At 42.1% G+C, this 13,639-nt stretch overlaps 1 protein-coding gene across 2 annotated transcripts in view; it reads left to right on the forward strand.

Annotated features, from left to right (window-relative positions):
• LIPC (lipase C, hepatic type) overlaps nt 1-12,464 on the forward strand; it is a 174,744-nt gene extending 162,280 nt beyond the window's left edge. For both annotated transcript variants that reach the window (XM_067748251.1, XM_067748243.1), the window contains 3 exons: nt 4,509-4,626; nt 6,215-6,433; nt 11,112-12,464. In XM_067748251.1, the coding sequence (XP_067604352.1) occupies nt 4,509-4,626; nt 6,215-6,433; nt 11,112-11,223 (449 nt within the window). In that variant the 3' untranslated portion in view covers nt 11,224-12,464. The remainder of the gene's footprint in view (nt 1-4,508; nt 4,627-6,214; nt 6,434-11,111) is intronic.
• Nucleotides 12,465-13,639: the final 1,175 nt, after the last annotated feature.

A 13,639-nucleotide genomic window follows, 5' to 3' on the forward strand; every position in this document is an offset into this window, starting at 1 on the left:
GGCAGCTTCAGCTTGCTAGAACTGGAACCCCAGGACACAGTGGGAAGGGTCTTTTGGAATCAGACCAGACACCTGTGTTCAAAGTCTGCTCCACCGAAGTGAGAGAGTAGCATTGATATATATACACACTAAATGTAAAACAGATAGCTAGTGGGAAGCAGCCGCATAGCACAGGGAGATCAGCTGGCTGCTTTGTGACCACCTAGAGGGGTGGGATGGAGACGCAAGAGGGAGGGGATATGGGGCTATATGTATATGTAGAGCTGAATGACTTTGTTATACAGCAGAAACTAACACACCATTGTAAAGCAATTTTACTCCAATAAAGATGTTAAAAAAAAAAGTCTTCTCCACTTCTAACTATCTGGGTCACCTTGCACCCCTCTCCAAATCTCTGCTTCCTTATCTGTAATTTACCAGGATCACTGACACCCTATCTGTCTAGGTCTCAGCAGAAAACAGGACTCCACTCACCTGGATCAACTAAAGAGAACAGGCAGCACTCCTTAGAGAGGGTGGGTGATATTAAGGAAAGCAACATGGGCTGTTGATGCACCCCAGATCTAACAACCAGCCTCTGGGAGAAGTAAGGAGAAGGAACAGCCCAAGAGAACGGGAGCTGTGGAGCAGAGGCTGCTCGTAGCAGCTCATCATGGAGCACAGTTCCTCTGCAGTCAGTCTTCAAAGCAGGAGGGAGCAGAGAAAAAAACACCTTGACCTCTCTCTTCTGTGCCCTGATCTCCTGCGGGTGCCTCCCCAGTGGGTCAGTCGCAACCAGAAACCATCCTGCAAGGCAGCCAGGAGATGAGGCCGTTGGGTCACTTCCTGGGGTTCAGAGCTGGATGGGGATAGTAGGGGTAGGTGTAGAAAATGGAGTCTCACCACATGTTATCTTTATTTTGTCTTGTTACGAGGACAAAAGTAATGTCTGTAAAGCACTTAGTATGTAGCCTGATGCGTAGTAGTATCTCAACAAATGAAAGCAATTTTTTTATTATTCCTATTCACAATTAGGCTCTTTAAGGCAACTGTGTCCTGCCTTGTGTTCACACAAAAAGCCTCAGAAGCACTCCTTAGATGCCTGATGTGTGCCGTGACTTGTGGAGATACAAGCGTTAATATGACCCCAAGGCTGCCCTCAGGGAGAGAAGATCCATGGACATGGATGCCCGTGAGACTAGGCAGAAGGTGACAAGGGTCACAGCTCTGCTTCCCAGCTGCAAGCTCCTCTAAGGCCAGGACCACAGCTTCTAGTGCTGTTTTCTTTCTTAATACTTTTAAAAACTTTTCTTTTTCCAATAAGAGTCTAATTAGAATACATGCTTATTGTAGAAAATGTGGAACTTGCAGAAAAGCATAAAGAAGAGAATAAAAATTACCTCTCTCCCCTCTCCAGAGACAGTCACTTAATACTTTTGTGAATCTCCCTCCTACTCTGCATGCTGTTTTATTAGAATTATTCTCATGTTAGATGTACAATTTGTACCTGATGGTTGTTTGGGGTTTTTTTCCACTTTTTCATAAGCATTGAAACCATTCCAAAAATATCTTTTAATCACTTCATAAGAGTAAATCACATGGTTGGGAACATGAACTCAGAGTCAGCAGACTAACATCTAATTGCAGCTTCACCAGTTCTTAGCTGCATGACAATGGACAAGTTACTTAAATTTCCTGAGCCGCAGCTTCTTCATTTGTAAAATGACGCAAAGGGAGGTTAAAATAGGCATCTTACAAAGTTGTAGTAAAAGAAATAAGATAATTTTGAGAAACAGTAGTTCAGTATCTGGGACATAATAGAGAGCTAAATGGTAATTATCATAATTGTCATTATTAGTCCATAGTCATTCCTCTCTATTGGTGAATATTTAGGGTGTTTTTTATTTATTTTTAATTAAATAATTCTGTTATGACATTTTTGAACTTTAATCTCTTTCCGCACTTCGACTTTTTCCTTAGGGTATATAAAGCTATTGGTCCTGGCTATAAACATTTAAAACTTCAAGTTCTGGAGCCAGGTGGCCTGGACTTACGTCCCAGTTATGCTACTTACTAGCTGTGTGATACTGGAAAAGTTGCTTAACCTTTCTGTGCTTCAGTTTCCTCTTCTCTAAAATGAAATAATAGTACCAGCTGTTGTAAGGATTAAATGAGATAATAAATACAAAGTGCCTGGCACAGGTAAACAAAATAAATGTTAGCCTATGTTATTACCATGCATACTGCTAATTACATTCTTTTACTCATCTATCCCCAACGGCTTTCGGCACTGGGCTGGGTATCAGTAGATTTCCAGTTACTACATATTAAACTGGTTGCTATGAGTGTTCCTTGCATACTCTGGGAGATGCCCTGCCTGCTTGTTTGGGGGTTAACCCAAGGCCAGTTCTCTCACGTCATCCTGTCCACATCCTGCCCCCACCCCATCCCCAGTGCCTACAGCCTGTATCTTTCCTTTTTGCCTCAGTTCAACTTGTAACACTGTTCACCTGTTACAGAGTTCCCTAGACAGACCCCAAATAGTATAAGACCTCTCCAGAGGCTTCTGGGATGATAGGCCAGAGTCCCTGCCTCCACCGCTGCCACCCAAGGGTTTAGGGACCCTTCCTGGGACTTGGGCCCATAGCCCTTCTCTTATTTCTCACCCAAAGCCTGGAGAATTCGAGCACCTATTATTCAGGGCACTGGAGGCAATCCACTGCAGGCAATCCACTGCAAAACCCAAATGGGAAGATTGGTTTATGCCAAAGGGTAGGGTTGTGTAAATAACCCAGAAACCCAGCAATTACAGGCACACCAGGACCTGCAGCTGAGGTGTTGGCAACACACCATTAGCCACAGCTGCTACCAGGTTTGTGTGTAGCTACCAACCTCCAGCGGAAATGCATGATTTGGGAGTAAGTAGACTGATTCATGAGGATGGTGAATTTCCACAGGTTGGGTGCATGGGATGGATAATCAAGTGGCTAGTTCCATAATCTATCCTTTCCAGGAGGAATTCTACAACAAAGCTTGAAACTCAGATCTTGAATTCTCAGAGGTGATTTCCATCTTGCTAAATGTTCATGCACATTCTGATACTCCCAAGCAAAATGTCAGTTCTTCACCCCACAAATGTTTATTAAGCACCTACTATGTGCACGCACTGTATCAGGATTAGTGGGTTAATCATTATCTAGAACAGGAAAAGCAAATACACAACAAGTATATCGTATATCCCCTATCCTTCCCCCAAGGCAGACACCAATCCTCCCAAAAGCCTAGACATGGTCTCAGAGCCCATCTCGACATGGGGCCCCAGGCAGTCCTACCAATCCAGTTGACATGCCATATTAAACCTGTTTGCAGTCTTGGAGCTCAAGTGCTACAAGTACTTAGAGAAAATGGAGACAGCAGGGAAAAGAAGTCTAAGCAGCCATCAGTCATGTGGGAATGAGGTGGGGTAATTTTGAAAACAGCTCCACAGCTGGTTGGTGTAACAATGCAAGCTAATCAAGGCGATGGGTCCAGGCCAAGAGCACAGGCTGCTGTGTGACCCTGAGCAGGTCACTCCACCTCTCTGGCCCCGGTTTTCTTCTTTCTAAAATGGGGCTGATAATAAGAATACCCTCCTCATAGGGTAGTTATGATAAGTAAATGAGACGATGCAATGTAAATTGTTTAACAACACCTGTCCTATAGAAAGCAGTTTGCTTTTATTAATTAAATATAGACTGTATTTGGGTAAAGAAGAAGAAATTTCCCTCTTCCAAACAACCCAGTAGAAGGACATTCTGGACACTTGATAAGATAGAAGAATTTTAGGCCCAGGAACTAGAACTAGTTGTCTTATTTCCATTGGAAAATGTGCTTGTTGAACCCCACAGAGCTAGTTCCCAGGAACTGCCCCAGAACACAAAGGTGTGGTCATTAGGGCATATTTCTTAGCTGGAGCTCTGTCTCACCCCAAAACTGACACCATCAAACAGAGGCAAAAGTAAAAATGACAGTGTGTTCTCTTGCTTTTGTCAGCTGCCTAAAAGGCAATATATCCTTTGATTTGTGAAAGGGGACCCTTGCCAAATACATGGAATAGTCCAACAGAATTCATCTGGAAATCGACGAGAATGCCAAATATATTGTACTCCTATTCTGCCTTCTTTTGTTGGATAATATTTATTATATTATTGGGTTGGCCAAAAAGTTCATTCAGTTTTAAGTAAAAATAAAAGACACTTTTTTCATTTTCACCAAGAACTTTATTGAACAACGTATTCACTACCAGAACGAACTTTTTGGCCAACCCAATACAAACAGAAGTCCTCTTAGACATTTAGGAAATTCAGAGAAGGAAAAAGAGGAAAATAAAAAGCATTCATAATTCTACCACCCAGAAAAAAAAAGGGGGGTATCTATTCATCCATACTTTTCCCTCTGCTTTTTAAATTTTAAAAATACAACATTTTTTATTTTAAAATTTTCTGCTTAAATGATCTTTCTCTCTCGCTCTCCACCCTATTCCCCTCTAGTTTATCATTACCAGTTGAAGATTCAGTTCAGCAACGAAATTGAGAAACCAGCAGAACCAACTTTTGCCATGTCACTCCTCGGAACAAAAGAGGAAATGCAGAAAATCCCCATCACTCTGTGAGTATGAGGTACAGCCCCATCCGTGGTGATGAGAGGCTGAATTTTCTCACAGGGTCTGGATGGACCCTGCTTTTCAAGGGTCAGGCCAGACACAACTTACTTTTCTCAGCCCATTATGACTGCCCCAAACACCCTGTCAGATGGGACAGCCACTCACACTCAGCACCTCGTCATCCCTCCGCAGCCTCACCCAGTCCCAACGATTACTTTATGCTGCTGCTACCTGTGTTTGTGATGGGCCCAGTGCAACAGGGACTGGAATGGAGAGGGAGGCCAGAGGTGGCCATCCATGTCTGCAGTACAGGAAGTAGATCCCAGCAGAGAGGAGTGGTGATGGCTGGAGCAGGTGTCCCCAGGAAGGCCCTGAGCGCCTTTCCAGTGAGTTCTGAAAAACATAACCCAGAAATAACACTGGTATCATTCAACGTGGCACAAATTTTCCATTCAGTCAGCCTGCACTGCCAGCCCTCCCCATCTGTCCTTTGCCCGGCTGCACACCTGCTCACAACATGGGCAGTGGCCTCAACGTCTCCTGCAGAGGCTCCGTACCTTCACTGGCCAGAAAAGGCCTGCTGGCTGCTTTTTCTCAGCATCTTGACCCTCAGCCTGGGCTCTCCTTGGGAAGTGACACTAGCTTTCACCCACTCCAGGGACAGTCCTCAGCTTTCTGAGAATTGCCCGCAGCTTTGAACCTCTGATCATCACACTGATTCAGTCGCTCAGCAAGGATGTGTTGGTGCTCAGCACTAGAGGTAGAGATGACACTAAACTTAGGATGCTCCCAGCCTAGTGGGGTGGGTGGATTCCTAAACGATGCTTTACAACATACTACAGGAGGAGCTACGATGAGCCAAGCAAGGGAATCCTCCAGCCACCTGTCTCACCCTAAATCCAGTGTTAACTCTGCGCTGTCCCAAATCTCTCCCCGGGAGATTGTTCTAAGTAGTGGAAAGGGCATCTGGCAGTTCTGTCAATGTTGGGACATTTTAATGTCTTGGAGATTAGTGAGGAAAGCTGATAATGATACCTAAGGATCTGCATTTAAATCTTGCTCCAAACTGGTGCATCCTTTTTATATGTGGTTTTCTATTACTGCTATACTTGTTGTTTTAACAGAAGTTTCTATTTATGTGGGGAGGACAAAAGCATCGATCTGGAGAGAAGACTGTCGTGTGGCTCTAATATGTTGATCAAACCTACAGAGAGCAGTATGGCCCAGAGACCACTGCCAAAGCCCCTGCCCTCATCAGGGCAGTTTTCCCGACTTGTTAATCTGGAAACTAGGAAGCCTGAGCTAAACAAAGCTAACTAGACTCATTACCGTAGAACTCTTAGGGCGTTTTTAATATGCTAACACAGAAAATAAGATGGTTTTCCCAATGTTATTGGTCTAGGAAAACCCTTTCTATCCTGGCACACCTATTCCTGTCTCTATTAATAGTCTGTCCAATACCAGTTTGGGAAATGCAGCAGAAAAGACCATCCCAAATCATTCAGGCAAACCTAACATATCCTGAATGTGCCTAAGCATCACTTTGCTGTTAAAAATCAACTGACTGTGTCTGGTTTCCTTTGCATCTTCAAGGAACAAAGGAATTACTAGTAATAAAACCTATTCCTTTCTTATCACATTGGATTTGGATATTGGTGAGCTGATCATGATCAAGTTCAAGTGGGAAAACAGTCTGGTGTGGTCCAACGTCTGGAACACGGTCCAAACCATCATCCCCTGGGGAAGAGAGTCCCTTCACTCGGGCCTTGTTCTGAAGAGCATCAGAGTCAAAGCGGGAGAAACACAGCAAAGGTGAGTGCTGTTTCAACCTCCTCCTAACATCTGTTAAGCATCTACCTATGTCAGCATTTTACAGTTTACTATTTGCATTTATCTTATGAAGTGGGCATTATTATCTCCTAACGATGCCATGTAGATGCTCAGAAAGATGAAATGACCATCCTGAGTTCACAAAGCCATAGGTGGAAGGACCAGGATCTGCACCTAGGTCTTCTGATTTCTAGTCTAGACTCTTCCCTCTGCCCACAGTTAACAGCCACCTGCCTCCAGAGTTTGAGGACAACTCACTAGCCCGGTGCTTTTCAAATTTCACCAGGTGATGTCAATGCTGCGGGTCCAAGGACCACACTTTGAATAGCAAGGACCTAGACGTGACATGTCTTCTTTGTTGTTTACCCAGAGAAACGCTTTTAACAAATCACAATCTCAAAATCTCACACTGTGGTGGCACCTTTCACATCTAAGAACGCCAAGGGATCACTAGGGAACTTATTGACTATGCAGAATTCCACCTGAATAGCCACCTGAAGAGCTTCTGATTGGCTGTGGTCTGTGAAGGACCACACATTGGGAGCCCTAAGAAATTCTGATGTAGACCACTGGATTACCGTCAGGAGGTGCAGCTCTGTGTGACTGAACGTCTCCCTCAGCCCAAAGTCTCTAGGGACAGGAGGGGCTGGGTTGGGGGCAGGGAGTGAAGGAAAGAAAGGATGTCCAGCTGCTCCTTCAGGCCTCTCAGCAGAGCAAAAGAATGCCCAATGTGTTTTACTATGGCAAACGTGCTTTTCTGTGGTTCTGCAGTTCCCCTAAAAGGAGAATCCTGTCCTTCCCCAGACCTTTTCCTATCTCCTCCCCACTGTATTTAGGAAACTTGTCTCTCCTCTCCGACTGCCCTTTGTTGGCCAGCCTATTGCTCTCTTTGGCTTGCTGTCAGCAGAGTTGGAGAACAGCATGCCTCTCACCTCTGAACTACTCTCTTCCCTCACCCCTCAGGTCTCACTGCTAGGAGCGGCCTGTGGCTGATTTATGCCCCAAGTCCCTTACACAACCACACTCTGAGTTTTTATCTCCCTGGGATACAAAATCCTGGCAATTACTAAGAGCATACTCTGCAGTCTGCCAACAGATTTCTCCGCATGATCAATTTGAGAAAATTAAACTGCTTCTCTCCTCTTATACACTTAGCTATTCTTGCATGACTTTTTGGCCCTTTAGAAGAGCTCAACTGAGCACCACCCGTCCCCAGATTCTCTCAGCTGAAGAGTAATTGCTCAGTCTTAGTGGTTGCTTGCCATGGCAATTCTAGGTGACTTGACCTGAAAGGTAGTATAAAACACAGCACTACCTTCTCCCCTGGTGCTTACCACATGGCTCTGAGGAAGGAAAGAGGAGAGGGACAGGAGTGCTGCTTACAGAGCTCCTGCTGCACCATGGGCTTGAATGAGGTGCTCTAGAGCATTCATCTCATGGAAGCGTCCCAGTGACCTTCTGAAATGGGTAGTATTGCTGTGCAGATTAGGAATCTGAGGCTCAAGGAGTTACACAGCTTAGGGACATTGCTCATAACTGTCTGAACCCAGATCTGACCTGGTTTGTTTGACTCATTACCCGTTTGTTGCCAGAGCACAGCTTCCAACAGCTCCTCCCCCCCATTAGTCTTGGTCCCATTAATCTGACCTTCTCTGGTCTAATCTAGCAGAGTTGCAGAGCTGGAAGTTAATATATATGTACATCACACCTTTCCTCACGGCTGCAGGAGGGACATCATGAAAAAGGGGGAGGGAGTCTGGGACCTATAGTTTTTTAAGTTTTTAACTCAGTGAGCCCTATGGGTCTTTGCAGTACCCAACACCATCGGCGGGGGCGGGGTACCAAAAAAATCTGAGTTGTAGCTTTTGGCAGAAAGAAACTCAAGGACCTAATTAGGAAAACAAGATGCATTAATTTTACTAATGATATGCTCCATCCCAGGGCTTCTCAAACTTTAATATGCACACAGATCATCTGGGAATCATGTTAAAATGTAGGTTCTGCTTTGGTAGGTAGAGATGGAGCCTGGGATTCTACATTTCTAACAAGCTCCCAGGTGCTTCTGATGCTGCTGGTCCATGGATTGCACTTTGAACAGTAAGAGTCTAGTACTGCATGGTCTATAGGAAGTCTAAGAAGAAAGACATCAGTTCAGGTTGGTGCTGTTCGGTCAGTGCTGCAACAGGCTTTGGAGAGGCCAAGAGGCATTCCCGGAGAGATAGGCAGTGAACAAATCATATACAGGCAGAATCCAATGACTTCTGCATCAGCTAGTCCCAAAGTCGAATTTTGATTTCACTGCTTCCACCTATGGAGGCTCAGACAATAGCTGCACCTCTCTGAGACTCAGTTCTCTAGTAACAAATAGGAATTATAATATGTATCTCATGAGACTAATAACTACCAATTTTTGAGTACCTTCTACCATCTGAAATCCCAGAGCTGGGATGCAGATATTAAACCTCATTCTCAATCTCTTTGCTAACTACAAGAAAAAAAAAAAGGTTAAATAACTTGCTCTGTGCCTCCACGGAAGGAATTCAATGAGAGGTGATTTTCTTCCCCCAAAGCACAAAGTCAGGGATGAGAGGGACTGTTGTGGGGTGAAGAGCAGAGCAGAGAATATTCGTCCTGTAGCAAGAAGTGAAAAGTGATTGGCTAAACAAAATGGGATGTTTGATTGCCACAGTAATCATATAAATGCAAAACAAAAATCAATGAAATTATCACTGGTCACCCACTAGTTTGGCAGGAATTCAAAGACAGATAACATCTAGAGCTGGTACAGGTGTGGAGAGATGGGCATTTTCATACATTATTCGTGGGAGTACAAATTACAGAGCTTCTGTAGGGGAATTTCACTCAACAACTAACATTTAGTGAGCACATATCTTATGCTAGACACTGCTGTGTATACAGCAGTGAACAGAGTGGACAAAGCCCTTGGTCTCATAGAATTTATATTATCAAAATTTGACATATGCATACTCTTGACCCAGAATTTTATGCTAGGTGCCTATCCCGGAGAAATACTCAAAATATCCACAAAGGATATCTATGTACAAAAATGTCTATTGCAGTACTATTTGTAAATACTAAACCATTGGGGAAAAATCCCAATCTCCATTAACAGGAAAATGGCTAAATGCATTGTCATACATCCATACACTGGAAGGTTATGCAGCAGGTGAAAAAGACTGAAATAGATTTTTTTGAAATATAGTTGCTTTATAGTGTTTCAGGTGTACAGCAAAGTGATTCAGTATATATGTATATTCTTTTTCAGATTCTTTTCCATTGTAGGTTATTACAAAGTATTGAATATAGTTCTCTGTGCTATACAGTATGTCCTTGCTGTTTATCTACTTTATAGATAGTAGTATGTATCTGTTAACTGCAAATTCCCCATTTATCCCTCCCCCCACTTCTCCCCTTGGTAACCATAAGTTTGTTTTCTATGTCTGTGAGTCTCTTTCTGTTTTGTAAATAAGTTTATTCGTATCACTTTTTTTTAGATCACATATAAGTGATACCATATGATATTTGCCTTTCTCTGTCCGACTTACTTCACTTAGTATGATAATCTCTAGGTCCAGCCGAGAATGAAATAGATTTGTATGTACTGATGTGAACAGTTCTCCAAGTACATTATTTGATGACAAGAAATTTTTTCAGAAAAATACAACAAATGTGATGTTTGTATATGAACATCCGTGTATGTGTAAATACATAGAAAGAGGTCCAGAAAGACAGAAAGCAAATCATGAAAGCAGGGAGGGGAGTGATATTAGTGAAAGGTGATGGAGAAGAGGGTCTTTAATATTCAACCTTATATATTTCTTTATTGTCTGAATTTTTAAAGAATGCATTCATAATTACTCACAATAATTTTTAATTTAAAAAGTTTGATTTAGTAAAGACTTGACCTTAGATGCAGTTCAAAAAAAAAAGAAGCTATAAACTACAATTCTCTGTGACTATTGCTTTTTTTTTTTTTTTTTTTCTTTCAGATAGATGCAATTGAAGTTAGTAACACAAAATAGCATCTCAGGCCAAACCAGTGGTCAAAGTTGTCAGCCGTTGGTCTCCAAGAGAGACCCAAAGCACTTAGTGATATCCTCTGTGGCTGGAGGACCAGATAAGAGGAAAGGGTGGGGCTTATAGGGCTGAGCCAGGCAGATGCTGATGACAGTGGCCTCATACCCAGGGACCTTTAAGAAGGGCATTGACAAACTGGAGTGTGTCCAAAAAAGGAAGGCTGGGCACGAAGCCTGCCTGTGAGGAACAGTTGAAGAAAGTGCTAATGTTTGCCTTGGAGACAGGGTAATGTAGTGAAAGAAACCATTGTTACCCTCAAACCTTTGATGAGCTGTATAAAGGAGAACAAAGCAGGGCTGCCCCAAGGACTTTCAGTTCTTACAGAACTGAAATCACACCACACAGAGCTCCGGGAAGCCTTACACTGATTGCTTTCACTGACCTGGGCTTTGTTTTTCTCTGAAGTTATGAAAATATTTGCAGTCATAAGGATCTAATTTTTTTTTTAAATAGCATGTGTTACTAAACAGCATGTCAAATTGGGTATCTGACAAAGGATGAAACACTTCAATAAGCTCCATCCAAAACTTAGTGCTATGTTTGCTTGATGTTTTCTATGCAGAATGACCTTTTGCTCAGAAAACATGAATGATCTACAACTTCACCCAACCCAGGAGAAAACCTTTGTGAGATGTGAATCAAACTCTAAAAAATTGAAGCGAAAGATCAGATGAGCTTTAATGAAGACCCAGTGTGAAGAATAAATGATTTTATTCCTTATCTGGAATTGTTGCCTTGTTTGAAAACCAAAGTTATATAAAGAAACTTGTATAAAGCTTTAATAGATTTAAGATTTAAAGGGGAGCACATTTCACTGTTATAAACTCAGCTTTTTAAAACTATGTGATGTAACTATGTTCAAATATTAGTGTAACCAAAAATTTCCCAATTTTATGTCTGACTGAATGGTAATATATGCAAATAAGTACAAATGTAAGAGCCATTTTAGATCCGTTGTTCTAATTTAAAATGCCTTTTACAATTAAGTCAAATTTCCCATATTTCCTTGCTAGTTTGTTCTGTTCAGTTTTTTGAAGCATGCTGGAAAGATACTTCTTTATTATATAACTAGCATTTCCATAAAGTGAAATTCCGATTAATCACAGTTGTGTGTCCCAAAGTACACACCTTTTAAGACCATTCAGCTCACCAAAAGAAGAAAAATTCTACTTAAACTAAAAGTTACCATCATACGAATCATACAGTTATTTCACTGAACCAAACCAATTATAGTAGAATTCTCCTAAAACTACTGATGATAACCATGAAAGCTGAAGAGTTGGTCATTTTAATGATTAAATTACTACTGAAATACAATTTTCCTCTTTTACTAATGCTTGCCACAAAAGCTAATGGAGAACTTGGAATATCTCAAAGACTTAGATAGCAAATCTCAAATGGACCAATAAACAAATTAATGATGTTTTGACCAGCAAACTCCATCACAGAGCATGTGAAGGAAATATTAGATACATCCCTTGGATGTAAATCCCTTGGATCTGTGTGTCAAGTAATTCAGAGAGGAGGAGCACACTATATACGTTCAACAACCTCACCCGACACTGGCATAGCCTCAGCTCTATACAGCTCATAATTCATATGCTCTTCACCAGAGCAGGGCCCCTGGAAACAAAAGTCCTGAAGACATACCTGCCTCTGATGAAATCAATTTAAGAGGATCTTGCGTGATTCACTTTTATTTCCCTTGGAAAGACCCGCGAAACTGAAGGATATGGGGGAAGAAGGACAGCTGGGTCAAGGTTGTACTGTGTCCTGCATACTAATCTTGACTACAAAAGCACCTGACCGCCCTTTTAGGTATTGTGTGTGTGTGTCTAGAAATTACAGATATTAAAGTGAACACTGTTTCCCATCATGTCTAAAATACTAAGATTTACAATAAAGTCATGTTTGTGTCGGATGGGCATGTTTTCTCATTGACTATCCAGAGGGAATTTAAAATATCACTTTTTGAACATACTCTTTGCTATATACCCCATAGAATCTATGCACAAGTCGAACAATACTCCTGTCAGCCTTGAAAACATCACAACGAGAGACAGCCCAAATACCCACCCATGCGGTGCATAAATGAAGAGTGGTATATCCTTACTCATGGTTGTTACACAGCAGTGAAAAAGGTGACCCAAAGCTGCACACACAACAAGAAAGGGCTGAGTCTAGAGTGAGACAGAGAGGCGTCCAGGGGGCAGAAGTTAAGGAAGCACTTGTGGGTTTGTGTATTTACACAAAGACACAAAATATATATGTAGTTTGTTACGAGGAGAACTAAACTATAGTGTTAAGGATGGACAAATAGGTGGTAAAACACTTACGTAAAAGCAATAACATCCCTAGCACACAGTGAGGCTGCGGTAATCTAGGAAAGAGGAAGTGCACACCAGAGTTCCAGGTGCCAGCAACATTGTACTTGTCACTCCGAGTGGTGGTTGCACAGGTGTCCATTTTTATAACCAGTCTTTAAACTGTACATATATATTTTATGCACTCACTTTTAGTATGAATGTCACATTTTGCAATACAAAAAAAAAAGGGCAGAGTTTAAAACCAACGTTTTTCTACTCTAGTGTGATGCATTCCAATACTAATTAGTTTCACACAAAATATAATTAGAAAGTATTTCATCTTTAGTAGGAAAACTTAAAGTGACACAGGAGGTCATAACATTGGGGGCAGAGAAATCAATAAGCGACCAACATGACAAATGGTTCATGGGAACATTTGAGACTCCTCTTGGCATGGATTATTTCCACTTGGGAAGATGTGTTCATCGACATCACATTTTCCGAAGTACATCTTAGGAGGGAATTCAAATAGGGAAACTGAATAATGCAGCCACATCTGTTCATTGCCCATGCAAAATGCTGACTGCTATGCTGATTATACGCACCTCTCTCCAAAGAATCTGTATGTATGAGCCCACTCAGGAAAGATAACACTAGCATACTGCCTTTCAGGCAAAAGCCTGTTTGTGCTTTTACTTGTAAGAGCCCAGGGAAAGAAATGGGGCGTCAATTACACTGCAGCTGGGCTCTTTGAGGTGCCTGAAGCCAGAGAGAAGGAAACAAG

The sequence above is a fragment of the Pseudorca crassidens genome, chromosome 1 (genome assembly GCF_039906515.1).
Source record: "Pseudorca crassidens isolate mPseCra1 chromosome 1, mPseCra1.hap1, whole genome shotgun sequence".
In the NCBI taxonomy this organism is placed as follows: Eukaryota; Metazoa; Chordata; class Mammalia; order Artiodactyla; family Delphinidae; genus Pseudorca; species Pseudorca crassidens.